The 21,005-nt window shown below is 41.5% G+C and overlaps 3 protein-coding genes across 6 annotated transcripts in view; 2 read left to right on the top strand and 1 right to left on the bottom strand.

The window, feature by feature from the left end:
• The first annotated feature begins 6,367 nt into the window (after window positions 1–6,367).
• LOC139447620 (uncharacterized) lies at window positions 6,368–6,670 on the top strand. Its single transcript, XM_071229064.1, has one exon. The coding sequence runs from the start codon at window positions 6,368–6,370 to the stop codon at window positions 6,668–6,670; it is 303 nt and encodes a 100-aa protein (XP_071085165.1).
• A 145-nt stretch (window positions 6,671–6,815) lies between these two features.
• LOC139445484 (sperm protamine P1-like) lies at window positions 6,816–7,295 on the top strand. The gene is made up of 2 exons (XM_071226658.1): window positions 6,816–6,940; window positions 7,049–7,295. The coding sequence occupies exons 1-2, from the start codon at window positions 6,816–6,818 to the stop codon at window positions 7,293–7,295; spliced, it is 372 nt and encodes a 123-aa protein (XP_071082759.1).
• A 2,187-nt stretch (window positions 7,296–9,482) lies between these two features.
• Window positions 9,483–21,005, bottom strand: part of LOC139471471 (ADAMTS-like protein 4) — a 257,840-nt gene continuing 246,317 nt past the window's right edge. For all 4 annotated transcript variants that reach the window (XM_071253835.1, XM_071253838.1, XM_071253842.1 and 1 more), the window contains 4 exons: window positions 20,246–20,431; window positions 19,012–19,207; window positions 16,316–17,847; window positions 9,483–14,589 (listed from right to left, as the gene is read on the bottom strand). In XM_071253835.1, coding sequence (XP_071109936.1) covers window positions 17,717–17,847; window positions 19,012–19,207; window positions 20,246–20,431 — 513 coding nt within the window. In that variant the 3' untranslated portion in view covers window positions 9,483–14,589; window positions 16,316–17,716. The remainder of the gene's footprint in view (window positions 14,590–16,315; window positions 17,848–19,011; window positions 19,208–20,245; window positions 20,432–21,005) is intronic.

Genomic DNA, 21,005 nt, shown 5'->3' with positions numbered 1-21,005 from the left:
TACTTCGCCTTATGACTGTATTATTAGTACACCTGTCTACCCCGCCTTATGACTGCATGATTAGTACACCCGTCTACCCCGCCTTATGACTGCATTATTAGTACACCCGTCTACCCCGCCTTATGACTGCATGATTAGTACACCTGTCTACTCCGCCTTATAGCTGCATGATTAGTACACCCGTCTACTCCGCCTTATGACTGCATGATTAGTACACCTGTCTACGCCGCCTTATGACTGCATGATTAGTACACTCGTCTTCTCCGTCTTATGACTGCATGATTAGTACACCCGACTACCCTACCTTATGACTGCATGATTAGTACACCTGTCTACCCTACCTTATGACTGAATGATTAGTACACCTGTCTACCCTACCTTATGACTGCATGATTAGTACACCCGTATACTCCGCGTTATGACTGCATGATTAGTACAACCGTCCAGCTCTCCTTGCAAGCTGTTGAGCTGAATATGTTGAAAATGGTGGCGGCTATGCCACTAAAATAGCTTAGTTAGTCTAACGATAACTGTCAATCCTCTTATATGGAAATAAGTGAAATCTGAATAGGCTGTTCCTTTCAAGGGAGTTTTACATTAACCTACATCCCATGTATTTGATCATATTGAACTCTTGAACAATATAGTCATGTTCAGTAGCGTGAACATTTTACACGTTATTATGGTGTAACCGTATGAAGCGTCAGTACAATCATTCATACCGCGTCAGTTCATAAGAAATATTCACTTGTCTTCATTCAGTCTCAATCCTTATTTCAAAAATGCTATAGATTATACTGAGATATATACACTTCACAAAAAGAAACGCAAAATGGATAATTTGGTGCATAAAAGCAAAATATGCGGACCAAGAGGTGCAAAATGAAAAGGTTTAATGTGTTATAGCGTCAGTGACAAATTTCCCGGATCAAAATGATCACAACAAAGACATGCAAACCATTAGTCGGGAAACACGTACAATTCTGAGAAACGCATCCAGTGCATTAAGAAAAGGGCCATGGAGCACTCCACGTGCAGCAGCATTATGAACCGTATTAAGTGCAGGGCCTGGCATCTGCGTCAGTCGAATAGTGACAGTTCAACAACATGCCAGGGGTTTCAATGTAGCGCCCAGCACTATCACAAGGCTATGGGATCGGTCCTGTTCGACGCGTCATTTTGAGTCGACAACATCGTCAGCAACGACTGCATTGGTGTCGTCAACACAGGGTATGGCCTCAAATGCGATGGAGAGATGTCTGGTTCAGCGACGAATCAAGAGTTTTCCTCCGTCGAGTGGATGGAAGAGCGCGGGTCGAAGAAGTCGGGGAGAACGTTACGCCGGAAAGTCTGTGGACAGGTTTGGTAGGGGTAGAGTTATGATGTGGGCGGATATATCTCATCATGGCAGGATAGGTTTGGTCCATATCCAGGGCAATCTTACGGCTCAACGATACATCAACGAAATTCTCCTACCTCACATCCTCCCAATAGCATCTAATGGCAACGGTGTATTCCAGCAGGATAACGCTCGACCGCAAACACCACGGATCATAAGAGCTACAACAACAACAACATCAACAACAACGTTGATGTTCTCCCCTGGCCCTCCAGATCCCCGGATTTGAACCCGATAGAGCACCTGTGGGATGAATTGGATAGACGGCTACGCCGACGACAACCACAACCCCAGACGTTGCAACAGTTGGTTTTGCGTTGCAGGCCGAGTGGGCTGGATTTGATTCGCATACTCGTCTCTTCAATGGGCAGGAGATGTCAGGCCGCTATCGATCCCAATGGCGCACATACGCGTTATTGATGGTAGCTGACCTTCACCTTGGACTTTTCCTATGTACCGATAACCGAGAAGAGTACAATCACCAAGTGTTCTTCCACTACATTTTGTCTCAATACCGTGTACGGTTCCACGTATAAATAGAAGTCAACAATAGTTATCATTGTTAATAATTCTAACAATACTACCTCTATTACATCTTTGCCATACATCCAGTATTTTGCCTCCAGTCACACTAGCTAAAGTTTTTAGATTTTCAACAGACGTCCTTTGTACTGTCAATTACACAACTAATTGTTCCCAAATAGTATGCAATGGCGGAAAGCTTCACTTCTTGTAACCACTAGAGGTAGATTAATTGGGGAGCTGGATGGGAGGACTTTCGATGTAATAGGATAAACAAGGATAAACCATTATTTAGATAATTTCCTCTGAAATTCCCCATGAGGACTTTAAAATCAGAAATGTATCAAGTGAGTGAGTGAGTGAGTGAGTTGGGTTTAACGTCGCTTTTAACATCATTCCAGTTATATCACGGCGTGTCAGCTTAATGTGGGAGGAAAGCCCGAAATGATGCAGGTCTAAGAGAAATGTATCAAGAATTAGTCAAACATGTGATACCTTCACTAGAATTACAGTTATATTTGCTGGTCCTGTTCGTAATAATGTCATTTCTAATCTATACGTAACAACAAAAGTTCCTGTGACACCAATATTTTAGTTTTAGTGTATTTTTGAAACAAGTAAAGTTGGGTTTTCAATATTGTAGTACATGTATGGAATCAAGTCACAAAAACGCAACTGCTACAGAAAAGCATGCATTCCATGCAAATGTTGACTTTTATGCAAGCCCCATGCATTTCACTACCCAGGAATGGGTAAAAAAACATGTGCGTTAACGGGATTCCATATGCATTGTTTAGCATCGTGCTGACAACAACCACTCAGAAAAACAAAAAATTACGCAATCATTCAACATTACGAAATGCCACGCCTGTCCGTAAATGAGCGTCTGCGAGCCAGTGGTATGCTTGAAGCAGGATCGAGTCAACGTGATGTTGCAAGACAATTTAACGTCCACAGAAACACCATTTGGTGTTTATGGCAACGTTGGCAACGAATGCAGTCAGAGACAATCCTCGTAGTGGCAGGACACGCGTAACCAATAATCGACAAGACAACTGGATTCGAACAACACACCTACAAAATCGATTCCAGCCAGCAACAGTGACCGCAAGAAGCATCCCTGGACTTCGACGACTATCTTCACAAACCGTACGTCGTCGCCTCAGATGTGCCGGGATTGTCGCCAGAAGACAATTTTGACAGGAAACCACCGTCAAGCACGTCTAAAGTGCTGCAGACAGCGTCTATGCTGGACGGCCATGTAGTATAGGGACAAGTTCTATTCACTGATGAGTCGTTTTCACCTCAGCCACAGCGATGGACGGATTCGAGTGTACCGACGTCGAGGTGAACGTTACGTCAATCATTGTGTCATGGAAGAAGATCCGTTCGGGGGCGGCAGCGTTATGGTATTGGGTGGGATTACAGCAAGACAGAGGACCCGTTTGATAGTGGAAATCTCAATGGACAGCGCTACTGCGACGAGATCATCGGCTCTGTTGTTCTACCGTTTTTGCGTCGTCATGGCCCAGGCATTATCTTTCAACATGACAACGCCCGGCCTCATATTGCTCGACTTGTTCAGGTTTCTCTTCAATAAAACAACGTGAATGTTATCCCCTGGCCGGCTCGCTCCCCTGATCTCTCACCAATCGAGCACATGTGGGATGAAATGGATCGGCGCCTTCGACGTCAACCACGTGTTCCACAGACACTCCAGGAACTTCGAAACATGCTAGAGCAGATATGGACAGATATCCCACAGGACTTTGGGCGACGCCTGGTCCATTCCATGAAACGAAGATGGGTTGCTTGCATCGCAACCAGAGGTGGACACACACGCTATTGATATGTATATTGACTTTTTGGCATGTTCATGTTTTTGTTTTTTTATGAAATCACGCATTTTCTGAAGTCCGTATGGCAAATTAAACCATTTGAACACTCACAGGAGTCTTTTATCTGTTGCAAACCGAAATTGTTTCAGATTTGGTAAAAAACATAACTTTGCATTAAATCTTATTCAATGTCACAGGAACTTTTGTTGTTCAGTATATTTCTGCACAATGACGTCATTTCTTCTTAAATTTGGATTTGTGACACTAATACCGGTGCTGGCGTCACTTCCGGTTGTGATGCTGCTGGTGTCGGAACCTCGAAAGGGTCTATAACGTCTGCGTGGGTGGCAGGGAAGTCAGAATTTACGTTCGCCTCTGCCTCCAGATCTTCCACGTCGATTGGAACCTCGTTTCTTGTTGTCTGGCTGACGAAAAGATTGGCGTTTGTCATGGTTGGAACGAATCAGTCCTGGAGGGGACAAACGTCTTCTTAGGAGGCTGTTTGTGAGACGAGTCTTTTTGGTCCCAAGGACGCTTCTGGGATGGGTAAGATCCATGAGCCTTGGCAGCAAGGCTGAAGCTTGCAATCTTTCCGTTGTTTCTTGTCTGACTTCGTCGATTGCATGTCACAGTTTCCTGTTGAATGTCGTGTGAGCTGATACGGGCTGTGGCATTATCAACCTCTTGGTTTGGTTTGAAACGGCCTTAGAACGAATCTGGGCTAAACGTTGTTGACGCTGCACTTCATGCATTCTTACAATAGTATCTATTAGGCTGTGAATGAGTCTCACTTGATCAGTCCTGATTGTCAAAGGCGTATCTCCGCATATGCCTTCATACGATGTCTGCAATGGTGGAATGATGTGTCTTATTCAGACGACAAACCAGTTGATATAAGCGCCAATGCCCAAAGAATATCTGAGGGCCGATGACATATCCTTAATCCGCGAAGCAGGTATGGTGATATCAGTACTAGGATTGCGTACAAGCTTCAAGAAACAAGCTCATCCAAACTTGGATAGTCCGGAAGTAGAGCATCGTGTGTAATCTATAACTTCCGTTTCAATGGCGGTAATGGTACCACGGAATCCCCGTGCTGTTCATCCCATGCCGGTGTCCAGGATTCCGGTATGAACTATGTCTGTGATGTGATGTCTGCCCGTAAGTAAAGGGGTCCCGTACGGTGATCCTCCTCTCTGTCCGTATAACGTTCTGTTGGATTGGGTACCGTCTGCTGATGAAGATCATACGGTAGGCCTATCGACTGGGTGGTCGGTGGATTACCCGTGGAGTCCGTGCCGGTACCTAACGGTCGGCTGGGCGAAGGGCTGAGATATCCTGGAGTCCGTGCGGCGGACGTGGTCGGTCGATGCCATGCGGCGACTGTTCGGTGTTTTGGCTTGGGAGTTTGGCCTTGCGGTACCCTGCTGGGACCCAAGTCTTTCCGTGTCTCACGGTAGGGAAAAGCCTGCAGGCTTGTATCCAGCTGGTCAGACTGCTGATCGGTCGGGTGGACGTATGGCTGTACTGGATGGTTGACCTGCTAGTCTGGTCGGTACGGTCGGCTGGGGTAGGCCCTACGACCGTAGCAGATGGCTGTCCTGACCTGGGACTCTACTTAGTCAGAACTACTAACTGCTTGCCGTAAAAGGCGACTCTGCTTCTCGTAAGAGGCGACTAATTGGATCGGGTGGTCAGGCTCGCTGACTTGGTGGATGCATGTCATCGATCCCAATTGCGTGGATCGATGCTCATGATGTCTATCACTGGATTGTCTGGTCCAGACTCGATTATTTACAGACCGCCGTCATATAGCTGGAATATTGCCGAGAGTGGCGTAAAACAACAAGCAAAAAATGGTCATTTGAGAGAACTTCGTCTCAAAAATCGTCTTCATCATATGTTGTTTAAGAAGATCGTGTATCAAGCTCATAGAGAGCGCAGGAGATGGATCTGCTGGTCGACTGGGACACCTAACCTCTTCAGCACATAGCGTCCCTCTGCACCTCGTGCAGTTAAGGTGGGGATCTCCCGTGATCATGAATTGACCACACTTCTTGCAACCAGGAGTAGAGGGAGACTCCATTATGACCTCACAGCAAGCACCTGACACCAGCTTAAACTTTCGTGCGTGCGATCGTCTCTCCAGCTAGCAGCCTTATAATATGTACTTACAGTGTCTGTTCTATAGAAAATTATTACAATTATCTTAGACTAATGTGACTAAATACCAAGTGCTAGATCGTTACATCTATGATATAGGTGTTCACTCTAGCACACACAGGGAAGAAGTGGAGGTTTCCGCAAATGCATACGTCATGGCTTGGTTGGTTACGATGCAATTTGGGAACTAGTTGTGTAGCTGACAGTGAAGAGGACCACTGTTAAAAATCTGAAAATTTTAGTTAGTGTGACTGAAGCCAAAATACAGGATTTATGGCAAAGTTGTAATAGGGGTAGTAAGTTTCGTAAGAATTATGAATTTTCTTACCTCACACAAATCTGGCTTTGCGTTTCTTTTTTTTTTGAAGAGTATAGTATTGTCAGTTTCAGCAGTCGCAAGAGCGTCAGACGAAAGACAGAGAAAGACGAGATGTAATTGAAGAAGATGGGAAGAAAGTACGAGATGGGGAAAGGAGGCTATGGAAATGAGGAGACTGGAGGAAGGAGGAGATGGGAGGAAGGGGGAGACGGGAGGAAGGAGGAGATGGAAGGAAGGGGGGAGAGAGGAGGAAGGGGAGACGAGAGGAAAGAGGAGATGGGAGGAAGGGGGAACGGGAGGAAGGGGGGAACGGGAGGAAGTGGGAGATGGAAGGAAGGAGAGAGGAGACGGGAGGAAGGAGGAGATGGAAGGAAGGAGAGAGGAGACGGGAGGAAGGAGGAGATGGAAGGAAGGAGGAGAGAGGAGTAAGGGGAGACGGGAGGAAGGAGGAGAGAGGGGGAAGTAGAGAATAGACGAAGAGGAAAAGGAAGGAGATGGGAGGAAGAGGTGATGGGGAAGAGAGGAGACAGGTGGAAGAGGTGATGGGGAAGAGAGGAGACAGGAGGAAGAGGTGATGGGGAAGAGAGGAGACGGGAGGAAGAGGCGATGGGGAAGAGAGGAGACAGGTGGAAGAGGTGATGGGGAAGAGAGGAGACAGGTGGAAGAGGTGATGGGGAAGGGAGGAGACAGGAGGAAGAGGTGATGGGGAGGAGAGGAGACAGGAGGAAGAGGTGATGGGGAAGAGAGGAGACGGGAGGAAGAGGTGATGGGGAAGAGAGGAGACAGGTGGAAGAGGTGATGGGGAAGAGAGGAGACAGGTGGAAGAGGTGATGGGGAAGAGAGGAGACAGGAGGAAGAGGTGATGGGGAAGAGAGGGACAGGTGGAAGAGGTGATGGGGAAGGGAGGAGACAGGAGGAAGAGGTGATGGGGAAGAGAGGAGACGGGAGGAAGAGGCGATGGGGAAGAGAGGAGATGGGAGGAAGAGGTGATGGGGAAGAGAGGAGATGGGAGGAAGAGGTGATGGGGAAGAGAGGAGACAGGTGGAAGAGGTGATGGGGAAGAGAGGAGATGGGAGGAAGAGGAGACAGGAGGAAGAGGCAATGGAGAGGAAGGTTTTGGATGTCTTTTTTCTTTTATTGTGATAAGTGGATCCATAAAGTTTCTCTTCTTTTAAGGGATGGTTAGTTATTTCAACTGACAGTTTGAAACTGATTTTCAGTTAAATATAGTTTTGAACTGGGATCACCTGGCCAACTGTAGGATTACTATCAACTGCCTAAACCTAAAGAAGGGAACCAAGATTTCTGTAAGAAGGCATTACACATGGAAACAGACTGCTGAGATAAACAATCATCCACCACTGATTTGTCTGGCAGGCGCAATGACTCTACATGCTGCTCTGATGTATGGTGGTTGAAGACATGACACTTTAATGGATAACAACTCCTTTGTATGGTGGTATGCTGACTGTTAATAAGTAAACTAAGTTCAGCTGAGTTGTACTGTCCAGACCTGGTTTCAGGTGAGTCATTGGGCAATGATATAGACAGTGTTGTATCTAACGTACCTATCTGCTGTGGTCTTGTGTAAGGATGTGGGCAACAGATCTGACGAAGTCAGTTAGAAGTCGTTGTCAAGCACTTTGACAAACTATGGTGTAAGGGAGACTACTCTTGTCAGCCGCTCTCAAAAGGCCACAGGCTGAAATGCTAGCCACTGGTTGGCTGATTGCAAGTATGGGAGGATTTGAGAGTCTTGCGAGCAGCCAGACACAAGTCATTTTTGTCGAGGTGCATCCAAAACATAATGCCAGATGTCAAGTTTGTCCACATCTTCCCAAGGCAAGAGCGTCTACTTAGAAACTAGGCTTTGATATAGGCTAGTGGACACGCTTGCCTCAGAAGATGGGTTATCAACTCCACAATATTCCTTCCTACCAACAGATCGTCTAGTACATGGCACATGAGTTCTTGTAGTTTCGGAGTCAAGCATTCCCATTGTTCACCTGGCATTAAGTCCTACACCTAGAAGGGAGTAGCCACTCCACAGTACTTAAGGGAGTCTTGTGAAAATGGAATTTGGTGAAATACGAGGGTCAGGTCAGTGGTAATTCCACGAGGCAATCAGTTGCAATGTGGAATCAACGTCAGGCATGAGGGAGTGTTGAGGTTTGCTGTAACGAGATGAGATCGGCAAATGCTGTGACTTGACGACAACGGTCAGGATCCATATTGACTACTGCTTCACAAGGATTTGGTTGGTTGGTTGGTTTGTTGTTTAATGCCGCACTCAGCAATATTCCAGCTATATGACATCGGTCTGTAAATAATCGAGTCTGGACCAGACAATCCAGTGATTGACATCATGAGCATCGATCCATGCAATTGGGATCGATGACATGCATCCACCAAGTCAGCAAGCCTGACCACCCGATCCCGTTAGTCGCCTTTTACGGCAAGCATGGGTTGCTGAATACCTATTCTACCCCTGATCTTCACGGGTCGCTTCACAAGGACGCGAAGAACCATTGTATCCCTGAACTAACTGTAAATAACAACATAATACTGTCTTTGTGATAATATCAGAACTAGATGTCTGACTGTCACTTGGGAGTGGTTTATTTGTGTTTCTGCAGGGTTCGACAGAGAGGTAGAGTCGATAGGCACAAACTCCTCTGTCAAAGTAACATCAATGTACTCCCCTGGCCAACTTGTAGCATCCATATATATAAACAGTAGGTATGAGTGAGTGAGTGAGTATTTTTTTATGCTGCTTTTAGCAATATTCCAGCAATATTACGGCAGGGTACACCAGAAAGGGGCTTCACACATTGTACTCATTTTGGGAATCGAACCCGGGTCTTCGGCGTGATGAGCGAACGCTTTAACAACTAGGCTACCCGACTGCCCTAGTAAGTATGAGGGTGTGCATGAGCAATGAGTCGTATCCTGGGGTATCGTCCTAATGTTGGTGGAAAGCAGTGATGCAGCTTGCAGATGTTTACCTCAGTGTGGTGTCCTATGGTAATGGTGCTGACAACAAGAACAGGCTGAATCTGGGATTCAGTAATGGGATCCTGGACACCAAGGGCCCACAACTCTACACGGCGAATTTCAAGTCTTTGTTGCCTGGGCCACCCATGTCCCCTATATTGTGTACGACTTATTCCATCCATTGTACATGCACTGAATAAAAAAAGCCAGTCTGAAGGTATAATTAGCAAAGCTTTATTAGCTTACATCATAATTACACAGAGGCACCTGCTGACAACATACACATGAATATTTATACCATATACCCTAACTCACAGACACACATCTACATCACACAACACATTTCTCACCACTGAATCAGTACTGTAGGTTCTTCAAATATATAAACATTTTCATGAAACACTACTGGAAAAACATGATATTGAGAGAAAGATAAAATAATAACAGCAAAACTGTGGTAGGTAATTGAAAATTTAAGTGCACATTTTGAAATCTTAACTACCAGTAATATGAATACAAAACAAATTTCATAAAAAATTTAAATATTCCTTCCTTATGATAAATTCACTCTGGCATTCTTCATCACACTTGTCAAGTATTTACTTAATATTTATCTACTCTGCTGACTGAAAGATCATGTCACTGATCAAGAAAGAAAACAAGCCTCTCTCTTGATGTAAGGGAGGTAACTCTTCCAGTCTTATGCCCATGGTGGGCCAGTTAAATTGTAAGACCCTAACAGTGGAAATCTGCATTTTTGTCAATCCCTACTTTCGATTTATGAGGTCTACTTGACAACACAGTGATCTGCACAAAACAATTTACATACATCTCTACATATCTAAAGTTTCTTAATTCTGTTCGAGTCGCACCAGATTCACTCTACCCTCTTAATCAAGAAGCTGATACATACACAACTACGTATAGATTACATTGATATTCTTCAAGTAAAACATTTTTACAATGCTGAAAAGACTGATACAAAAAATATTTTGTTTCTAAGTATAGAGACAAACTGTAAGAATTCACAGTCTCAATATCAAACAATTCTAATATTTTCTGTAAAAGAATATTTTCAGCAATAAGTACAATATTTAATCAAGATACACTATCTCACTGAATATTTCATTCTAGCAAATAGACAGTGGTATAACTTGTGAAGATACATAAAATATATAGTTTACAAAGTATACATGTATGGTTCTTGTAACATGCAATATTTGATGATTTAGCACCTTTCGAATTATACTTGAGAACTGAGAGTCACTGAACATTTGAAGTACAAGATCCTGTAGACAGTGTATAAACTCATTCCCTTCTGTATTAAGTAAGGCCAAAGCTAACATTAATGACCAATGTAGAAAATAATACACTGGCACTTTGGTAAGCAAAAATGGAAGCAGTCCCATTAATTCCTTTTCCTGAATTCCTCAAAACTTTGTTTCTTCAAATTGGCTTTATATAGTAACTCAAACACATATGACCCTCCCTGTATGTGTATAAAATATCAGCACTCAAGCCATTTGAAAATTGGCCAAACAGGTCTGATGGGTTCAGTTCAATTCAGGGCCACAGTCCACAAAGTGATCGTAACTCTCATATGTTTACATAGACTTGTCAAACGGGGCCTAGATTAATTGGTAATCATAGCAGATTCATCAAAATCATTCAACCCATTCTGTGTGTAAGTTCAAAGTTAGAAAGTATATCCATCTCGTAATGACTGATTGCCCTAATGATGCACCAATTACAACATCTAGACTTCATCTGGGGGACTAGACCATGGAACTGGGTCTGCAGTCGATATTTAACACTTGATTCAAATCAATGTTCATTTGCACCTCAACCGTCATTGTGAGAAAGTACATTAGGTAAAGCAATCCTATTCTTCCTGACCAGTTTCGTTCCGTAAACATTCCCAATTTTTTGCTTAATGACTTTTGAACCTCCGGTGTGTATGCGAGAGTGACTGGGTTGATCTACATTGTAACCGGCGAGAACCACGTGCGCTCGACCCTGAAATCAATCCATGAACCTGAACCAAACTGATGGATGTTTCTAGCTGCATGTATCCATGTTTCATCAGGCGTTAATAAACGTTTACTAGACGACAGATTTTATTTGAATCACCACTGGAGGCTCCATCCTCTGCAACCGTCATTAGGATTATTTTAAAGTCTTATTGACAAAAAGCATTGAACTTGACCTTCTGAAGCCAGATTCGTGAGTGACAGTTAACATTGACAATAAAATTGTTATTGAAGATATTTCAAAAAATAAAATGAAAAGATTAAGTTATCAACTTGTAATTTCATGGTTTATCAAAGTATGATAAATAAACTAAAAAAACAAATAACAGCTAATTTAAATCGTTGAATTGTAATGAAGTACATGCATTTCCAACATGTGTAGTGAGATCCATGTAACACAGATGCATGGGCCACCAACTGATTCGGCCATACACATCAAGCGGTTCCTGTTTCACAGGGGGCTTAATTATTTGAAAAATGGCTTTCACTCTGTTATGTTTTGTCCCTGGACACCTAACCCTGAACAAATTTCTTTCTTTTAAACTGACATTGTTCAAAGACACTTTTTATAACTTCCACCATTCATGACATGATTAAAAATGTTTGGCTTAGAAACATCTAAAACATCGGCAGAAGAACTAACTGCAAATGTCAAGCTGGCTTCAGTGTTCAGGAAGTCCCGATAAGCTTAAGTTGACATGATATTTTGAAACATTGTCAGAGGGCATCATTGTTTGTGTAGAACTTTCTTCATGAGATAAGGAACCTATTGTCAACAGATGTAAGAGCAAGTTTCTAACATGGGCAGAGACTTTCAGAAACTACTTGGAATGGTTAAGGTACTCTTTTACTACTCTGCCATTTTGATTAATTGCCATTTATTGGAAACAATCTCAGAAAAAAAACATCCATCATCTGCTAAAATGACAAGGCTCAATATACAATAAGCTTCATCCAACATCATTTGATACCCCGGCCATAAGAATTCAAATTAATTTGATTGAATGCCTTAATGAGGAAACACGCTGGAGCATGTAAAGGCTATACCACAATGATGATTGTCGTCAATAAGTCAAGAAGAGAAAAGGATTTCATGTTTCTTCATGCCCATGTTTTTCCGATGTGTAAATATATCTTGTACAGCAAACACAGAAGGAAAACATAACTAACTGCCTAGTGACGCAACAACATGTATGCACAACAGCTGGAGTCAGCAATGACGTCCTACTGTATCTCCCTGCTACTGCTATTAATATGCATTGTATGGTTTACGAAAAAACAACATAAACCCGATAAAAAGTGAGAATTGTTTTGAATATTTCAAATTCTGTCAATCCTGTAGTCCTGTCGTCAACAAGTGGCTGCATATATTTCTCAAAAGAAGTTAATGAACACCAGGTTTGTTCATGTTACTATAGTTAATCTTTCATGGCCTGACAGAGTAACTTTAGTCATATGAAGGAATCGGGTGTTCTTTAACTTCTTTTGAGTAGTATAATGAAGTCATCAACACACCAATACATGAAGTAGTATTGTTGAAAACCATTTGTCTCACAAGAAAGAGAACTGTCTGCGATGGTGAACACAGAAGCATTATGATCATTAAAAGCAAAATACTTTTTTAAAACACAAATATTTGAATATTGAGTTAATTAAAGCGAATAAAAATTCAAATTTCAAAGCAAAGAGATGAGACTCCTTCATGGCACACATTGGTTTGCTGAAGGAATAGTCCTCCTTTTCATTGCTGTATTATAGGAACAATAGACGTCATTGTCAATAATTCTAAGAATACTACCTCTATTACATCATTGCCATAATTCCTGTATTTTGGCTGCTATCACTATTGTCACGACAACTAGTTGTGTGTAGGTGACAGTGAATCGAAACTTCTGTTAAAACTTCTGAAGACTAGTTTTGTGTGTTTGCAGCCTCAATACAGGACTTATAGCAGTTAAGTAATTGATGTAGAGGATTTGGAGGAATTCTGTTTTTTGCCTAATTACACTACAAACTGGACCGTTGTGAAGAGATCTTGGCTTGTAGATTGAATGATAAGGCACTAACTACCCGTATCAGTGAAAACATATTTCAAACATCTATAGTTACAGTTTTAACAGAGATACATACTTCATCTGTTACAGAATAATAAAGAAATACCAGGCTGGAATAAGAACTATCATGTTTCAATCTTATCAAAATCAGAACTTTGAAAGACCTGATCTTGATGAGTCGGTTTTGTTTTTGTGCAAATACAAACACTAAGGGACATAACTCTCAGTGTGGCTTCAGACAACAGGTCAGTTTAAGGCGTTGTGTTTCAGTATGGACAGCACACTGCTGGCACTGATCACATGGTTATGCAAAAAGACATTCAATGTGATAAAACATGGACTTTTTAACACTGATGAATGCCGCAACATATAGTCAAGGCAGCATATTTGTGATGGAACTTCCAGTCCCATACGTTTCTGCTATAAAATATCCGACCTTAAAGCTGGAGGATCGTGTGTATCATGCTGACTTGTATGACCATCCCTCAGACCACATGACTACAGTTTCTTGGAGGTACGTCTTTGTCTCGTTCACTGAGGAAACTGTCCAGTGTACATGTGCACATCTAATGTTTTACTCAGAGTATCATTTTTCACACCTGAATTCCAAACACTACTCAACACAAATCTAGAAGGGAATGGAGAAAGGGTGCGATTTGAAGATAAATTACTCAAACAATATTGAAATAATAAAACATATAGAGGGTATTTTTAACATACGCCATTATTTTAAAAAAAGAAATGCGTACCAAATACAATTTCGTTTGTGCCTCTGTGTACCTCAATGCTGAGACCCGAATACCCTCTTATTAGACCCCGAATCCAAGAGAGGGTTGGAAGCCTCAAAATTCACTTTACTGGAGTGAATGTGGTCTCACGCTGCTTTGAACAGTATTCCTGTTTAATAATGTGGGAGGAAAGCAGGTCTTCAGACTTTTACCACTCATGAAACCCATGAGCAAAAGTATGATGCAGACAAATTAAGAATTACAATCAGGGGAAATCTGGGATTCAAACCCACAATTGTAGGATTTACACAAGCCTATGGGATGTAACTCTGCATAGCAAATTGCAGCACCTTGCAGACTTGGCCACCCCTACACCCAGACTTTGTTATGAACTCAGCTCCAACTGGGAGGTTTACATCAAAGAAACTGAATGATGACAAATCATAAACAGATGACATTGCCCTTGGAGAAGTCTCTGAATCATGAAGTGTTGAGTCGGCTTCTTTACTCTCAAAGGCTGGGCTGATGAGGTCCAGGTCAGGCTGTAATGAAATAATAAAATTAAAATGAAATATTCTTGATTAATCTGCAGATTTATGTACTTATTCCTTCTGAATTCTTAAACATATATTTACCTCAGGCAAATACATTTGATAGTCTGCTCTGACATGCAATATGCCCTGAATATACCTATCACAAGTACAATATTAGGTGTACAGCGTTTGACACCAGAATTTGTCAGTTGTCCAGTTTTAAAGGATGAGCAGAGAGAAACTGTTCCTGTAGTGTCTCTAGTGGTTCTGACCTGTAGGTGTCCTTCATCATTAATAAAGAAGTAAAACAAGATACATGAAGGGTTGTTTAATTTGCGGACAGTCCTTTGATTTTATGCAAGTATCTGTTTTCAATAAGGAAAACAATTAACAGTGCCCACAAAATATCACTAGACCTCTGGATCACCACTCTGTTCATTCAACTGGCCCCTGAGTTATCTTCAAACACTGTTCTACCTGTGTTATGATAACTAGTTGATAACTATGATTGGGCAAGAAGTATTGAATGCTCTTCATCCATTGGCTAAGCCATGTTTTAGCAACAGTGTTTTTATTGTACAGGGTACTTGCCGAAGTAATTATAGGGGAAACAACCAAGAGAACATTTCAATAATCAACATACAACATTTACAACACAAGATCATTCATACCCCACATTTACATCACAAGATCATTCATACTCCACATTTACATCGCAAGATCATTCATGTTTCCACATTTACATCACAAGACAATTCATACTCCACATTTACATCGCAAGATCATTCATGTTTCCACATTTACATCACAAGACAATTCATACTCCACATTTAAATCACAAGACAATTCATACTCCACATTTACATCGCAAGATCATTCATGTTTCCACATTTACATCACAAGACAATTCATACTCCACATTTACATCGCAAAATCATTCATGTTTCCACATTTACATCACAAGACAATTCATACTCCACATTTACATCACAAGACAATTCATACTCCACATTTACATCACAAGACAATTCATACTCCACATTTACATCGCAAGATCATTCATGTTTCCACATTTACATCACAAGACAATTCATACTCCACATTTACATCACAAGACAATTCATACTCCACATTTACATCACAAGACAATTCATACTCCACATTTACATCACAAGACCATTCATACTCCACATTTAAATCACAAGACCATTCATACTCCACATTTACATCACAAGACAATTCATACTCCACATTTACATCACAAGACAATTCATACTCCACATTTACATCACAAGACAATTCATACTCCACATTTACATCACAAGACAATTCATACTCCACATTTACATCACAAGACAATTCATGTTTCCACATTTACATCGCAAGATCATTCATGTTTCCACATTTACATCACAAGACAATTCATACTCCACATTTAAATCACAAGACAATTCATACTCCACATTTACATCGCAAGATCATTCATGTTTCCACATTTACATCACAAGACAATTCATACTCCACATTTACATCGCAAGATCATTCATGTTTCCACATTTACATCACAAGACAATTCATACTCCACATTTACATCACAAGACAATTCATACTCCACATTTACATCACAAGACAATTCATACTCCACATTTACATCACATGACAATTCACTCGCCACATTTACATCACAAGACAATTCATGCTCCACATTTACATCAAAAGACCTTGCAAAAATTACCGTATCTAGTGTGGACATCCTACGGCTTCATAGATCCATTAATACAGCTGTATATATACACATGGCCCTGGCTTCCAGGCAGATCCTCCTTTTGTCAGCACCACAAGATGGCCATCAAGGACACATGGAGGAAACACAGCACATCACGTCCCACTCACAAACTAGCTGTCTTATACTGAGATGTCCCAGCCATGAACATTAGCCTGGAGAGGATAATTATATGTGAAACAGGGTGAAACCTAACAACAGTCAGCCTTGATTAAGTTGACTTTATTATTTTCTGGCCAAATTTTAAACTCACATATAGTTTTGAATTTACAAACAATAGAAATTCATTGTAAGTAAAATTTCAAGATAGACAGATGAAATAGCCTTCCGCTGAAGGCTTTTTTGCTTCACAATGACTACATGAACTATTCCATTCACAAGCAGGGAGTATAGATTCTGCCAAGATGGACAGTTCCATTCACAGACGTATGATTGTTTCATGCTCAGAAACAGCAATGTAGCGTGTTACGTTCACAGAAACAGCAGACTCTTCCAACGTAGTGTGTTCTATGCACTGAAAACAGTAGGCTCTTCAATGTCCTGTGTTCCATTTTCAAAAACAACAGACTCTTCAATGTTCCCTCCACAGAAACAACAGACTCTTCAATGTTCCCTTCACAGAAACAACAGACACTTCAATGTTCCCTTCACAGAAACAACAGACACTTCAATGTCATGTGTTCCATTTACAGAAGTAGAGTAGCTTCAATGCTGACGGTTCCATTCCAAGAAGGGGTATGTGGTTTATAGATCATAACAAGTTTCAGACAAAGTATTTCTGGCATAATAGGAAGGTTCTATTACTGAAATATAGTATTTTCTTCATAATGGAATCTTCCAGTATGAGGCACATCCCATCTTCGTTAATACAGGGACACAAATGTACAAATAAATGCTTATGTATCAGAGTTTAAATACAAAATACAAACATATTTCATTCATATTTTCATTTGTATATAGTCTAGCATCAACCTCTTTATAAGTAGTTGCTAGTTGATTTGTCGTTCAGTGTAAAAGTAACTGTTGCTAATTGATACATCTTCCAATTCCTGCTAACAACCTGGAGCTGTCTCACAGCACAGTCACGTGTTGCCAATGTAACGTACTCCTAACTCATGACTGAGATGTATGGTCATCCACTCATCCACAAAGACGATATTCACTTCTTGTGAACTGCATCAAATTATTCCATTTTATGGCAGTTTCAGTTGGACCAGATTTTATAAATCTAGCAACTGGACAATATTCAGGAGAAGAAATAATTATCACAAACTTCTTCTGCTGTATCATTTTGTACACCTGACAGTTTAGTCCCAGAGAACAGGTACTGGACATGGTCTGATGTTCCTCTGACTAGTGGTGTTTCCCAGACACGTAGTCATGACACGACTTGCAACACATCTGTTTGTAGAAAGGGTATTTGCAAAGTCGTGACTGCTTCACGTAGAGACATCGGATCGTGTCGTGATCTTGGCAGTCACCAGCTGAAAGTAATAAAATAGGAAATTATGCTTTCGTGTAATCAGCTGTCTTGATATCGAAAGAACATTCAATGTGTGATTATCATAAAGCACCCATAAAACATAAACTGACTGGATAAAGGGGGCGATTGTCATCTGTTGGAGTACATAGCTACAGACCCGTGAAAATCTGGGGTAGAATAGGTCTTCAGCAACCCATTCTTGACGTAAAAGGCATCTATGCTTGTCGTAAGAGGCAATAAAGGGGATCTGGTGGTCAGGCTGGCTGACTTGGTTGATGCATGTCATCGTATTCCAATTGCATGGATTGATGCTCATGATGTCAATCACTGGATTGTCTGGTTCAGACTCGATTATTTACTGCTGAGTGTGGCGTTAAATAACAAATAAACAAACAAACAACAAAGCTACTACATGTTCTCTGTGGGACTACATAGCTACATGTCCTCAAACAGAGTCTTTTGTAGCTATTGTGAATCAAGTGTGAGCTTGTATGACAGCAATATCCATCAAATGACATAAGAATGGGCTACGCACGTCATGACAAGCAAATAAATTAACTTCTAGGGTGCACTGTTTCCAGATAGTGTGTAGTAACAATAGCAGCAGCAGCAGTACTTGGATTAAGTGTGAACTAGACCAAAAGGAGACCTATCTGTATCCATAGTGCTTGTATGAGATACTTCCCCTGATTCTCCAGAATCAGGAGGTACAGAAATAAGCCAGAGTCACAGAAGTATGTCCTGTGCAGTGTGAGGGTCAATCCACATTAATGCAGGGGTGTGTAAACACTACATTGGCCCATCAACACTGGAATCATGTAATGTGTGACCTGGCTGATTGTGCTCATGCTATCAACCACTTGTTTTTTCTATCCCAGACTTGATTACACATAGGCTTCAAGATGTCATATCGAGTCTAAAAAACCCAGTTCACTCAATCACACCTATTCCAATTCCAAACAATCAAAACTTTTCGTCTACAGAGATTGCGCTTCCAGCAATACTTCATCAATATCACATCAGGGGACACTAAAAATGGGCTTCACACATTGTACCCATTAGTGGAACCAAACCCTAACCTGGTGTGACAAGCGAATGCTTCAACCACAAGGCTACCCCACCTCCCCGTACAGAATGAACATGTGTCAATGTGTCAGCCCCTTACCGCCTCCTGCATCCTTCTGAATGTGTATGTTGGCTGAGGTGATGGCCGAGGGTTTCTGAGCTCTACAGGAGTGCTTGTTGCAGGCTTGTCTCTCGTTGGGTCGGTGGGACCCCGGACACTCTGGGCTGGACTGGAGGTTGTCGTCCAGGCACTTGACCTCTCGGGTCTTCACCCCGGTACCACAGCTGGCTGAACACTGTAACACAGGGACGATTAGAGTTAACATTGTAACACAGGGACGATTAGAATTAACATTGTAACACAGGGATGATTAGAGTTAACACTGTAACACAGGGACGATTAGAGTTAACATTGTAACACAGGGACGATTGGAGTTAACACTGTAACACAGGGACGATTGGAGTTAACATTGTAATACAGGGACGATTCGAGTTAACATTGTAACACATGGATGATTAGGGTTACCATTGTAACACAGGGACGATTAGAGTTAACATTGTAACACAGGGAGATTAGAGTAAACATTGTAACAGGGATGATTAGAGTTAACATTGTAACAAAGGGACGAGTAGAGTTAACATTGTAACACAGGGATGATTAGAGTTTAACATTTTAATACAGGGACGATTGGAGTTAACATTGAAACAAAGCGACAATTAGAGTTAACATTGTAACACAGGGACGATTAGAGTTAACAGTGTAACACAGGGACGATTAGAGTTAACAGTGTACACAGGGACGATAAGAGTTAACAGTGTAACACAGGGACGATTAGAGTTAACATTGTAAAACAGGGATAATTAGAGTCAACCTTGTAATACAGGGATAATTAGAATCAACATTGTAATACAGGGATGATTAGGGTTAACATTGTAATACAGGGATGATTAGGGTTAACATTGTAATACAGGGATGATTAGGGTTAACGTTGTAATACAGGGATGATTAGGGTTAACATTGTAATACAGGGATGATTAGGTTTAATGTTGTAATACAGAGATGATTAGGGTTAACGTTGTAATACAGGGATGATTAGGGTTAACGTTGTAATACAGAAATAATTAGGGTTAACATTGTAATACAGAGATAATTAGGGTTAACATTGTAATACAGGGATAATTAGGGTGAACACTGTGGAAACCAAGCACACCTCAAGGCAAGGAAATCAACACACGGATATGTTGTGAAGGGGTCCATATATCTTGCAACAACTAATACTTACATTGTTCTTATATTCTATGATGCCATGTACCCTATTGCTGACATGTCTTACCTGTCCCCATGGCGTCATGTACCACTCTGGTTGGCATGGCGATAGTTCCTGGCAGGCCTGTTCACTGAGTGGTCGTTGTTCAGCCACACAGTTGACTTCTGACACAATAGTGTGCAGCTTGGTGCCTAGTTTCTTCATGCACACCACGTCCCTCTTCTTGAATGCGTTCCCACAGGTCGCGTTACACTGAAACAGAGAGTTCTCAGTCATTATCCCTGACCAATCCACATTACACCTGATTGCTTACCTCATTACTTATGGTGAGCATATTTCATACATACTGATAGTCAAAATGTCATGACTCACTCAGTTATTATCCTCCAACACGAAGTGGAAGGAGAATATAGTAATGGGTGCTGCTGTCTTTCCCTCCTTATGTCTGTTTGTCTGTTCGTCACGCTTTGTTTCCAGAGCAGAACACAAAAACCATGAGAGATATCTCAACCAAACTTGGCACATAGTTTGGTCTAATGGTGAACTGGTCATTGTTATAGTACGGGATTTAAAAAAAACTATTTTCGATTTTCCATAACAACGACTTTGACTTAGACTAAAAATGGCGGTAGTGCTTGTTTCCGAGGGCTTAAGCCTTGCACACAACTGGGCAAGTCATATTGGCGGAGAATATGAGTATTTCATATTTGTTTAATTAATGATACTTTAGTAAGTTGTGATATTATCTTGTCATTCCACATGATCACATGACAAGGAGCCAATTGGTTAAGTAACTATAACTAGTAATGATTTAATATTTATGTAA

Source organism: Haliotis cracherodii, unplaced genomic scaffold, assembly GCF_022045235.1.
Source record: "Haliotis cracherodii isolate W230 unplaced genomic scaffold, xgHalCrac1.p SCAF_1, whole genome shotgun sequence".
NCBI lineage: Eukaryota > Metazoa > Mollusca > Gastropoda > Lepetellida > Haliotidae > Haliotis > Haliotis cracherodii.
This window is presented reverse-complemented; position numbering and strand designations above follow the sequence as displayed.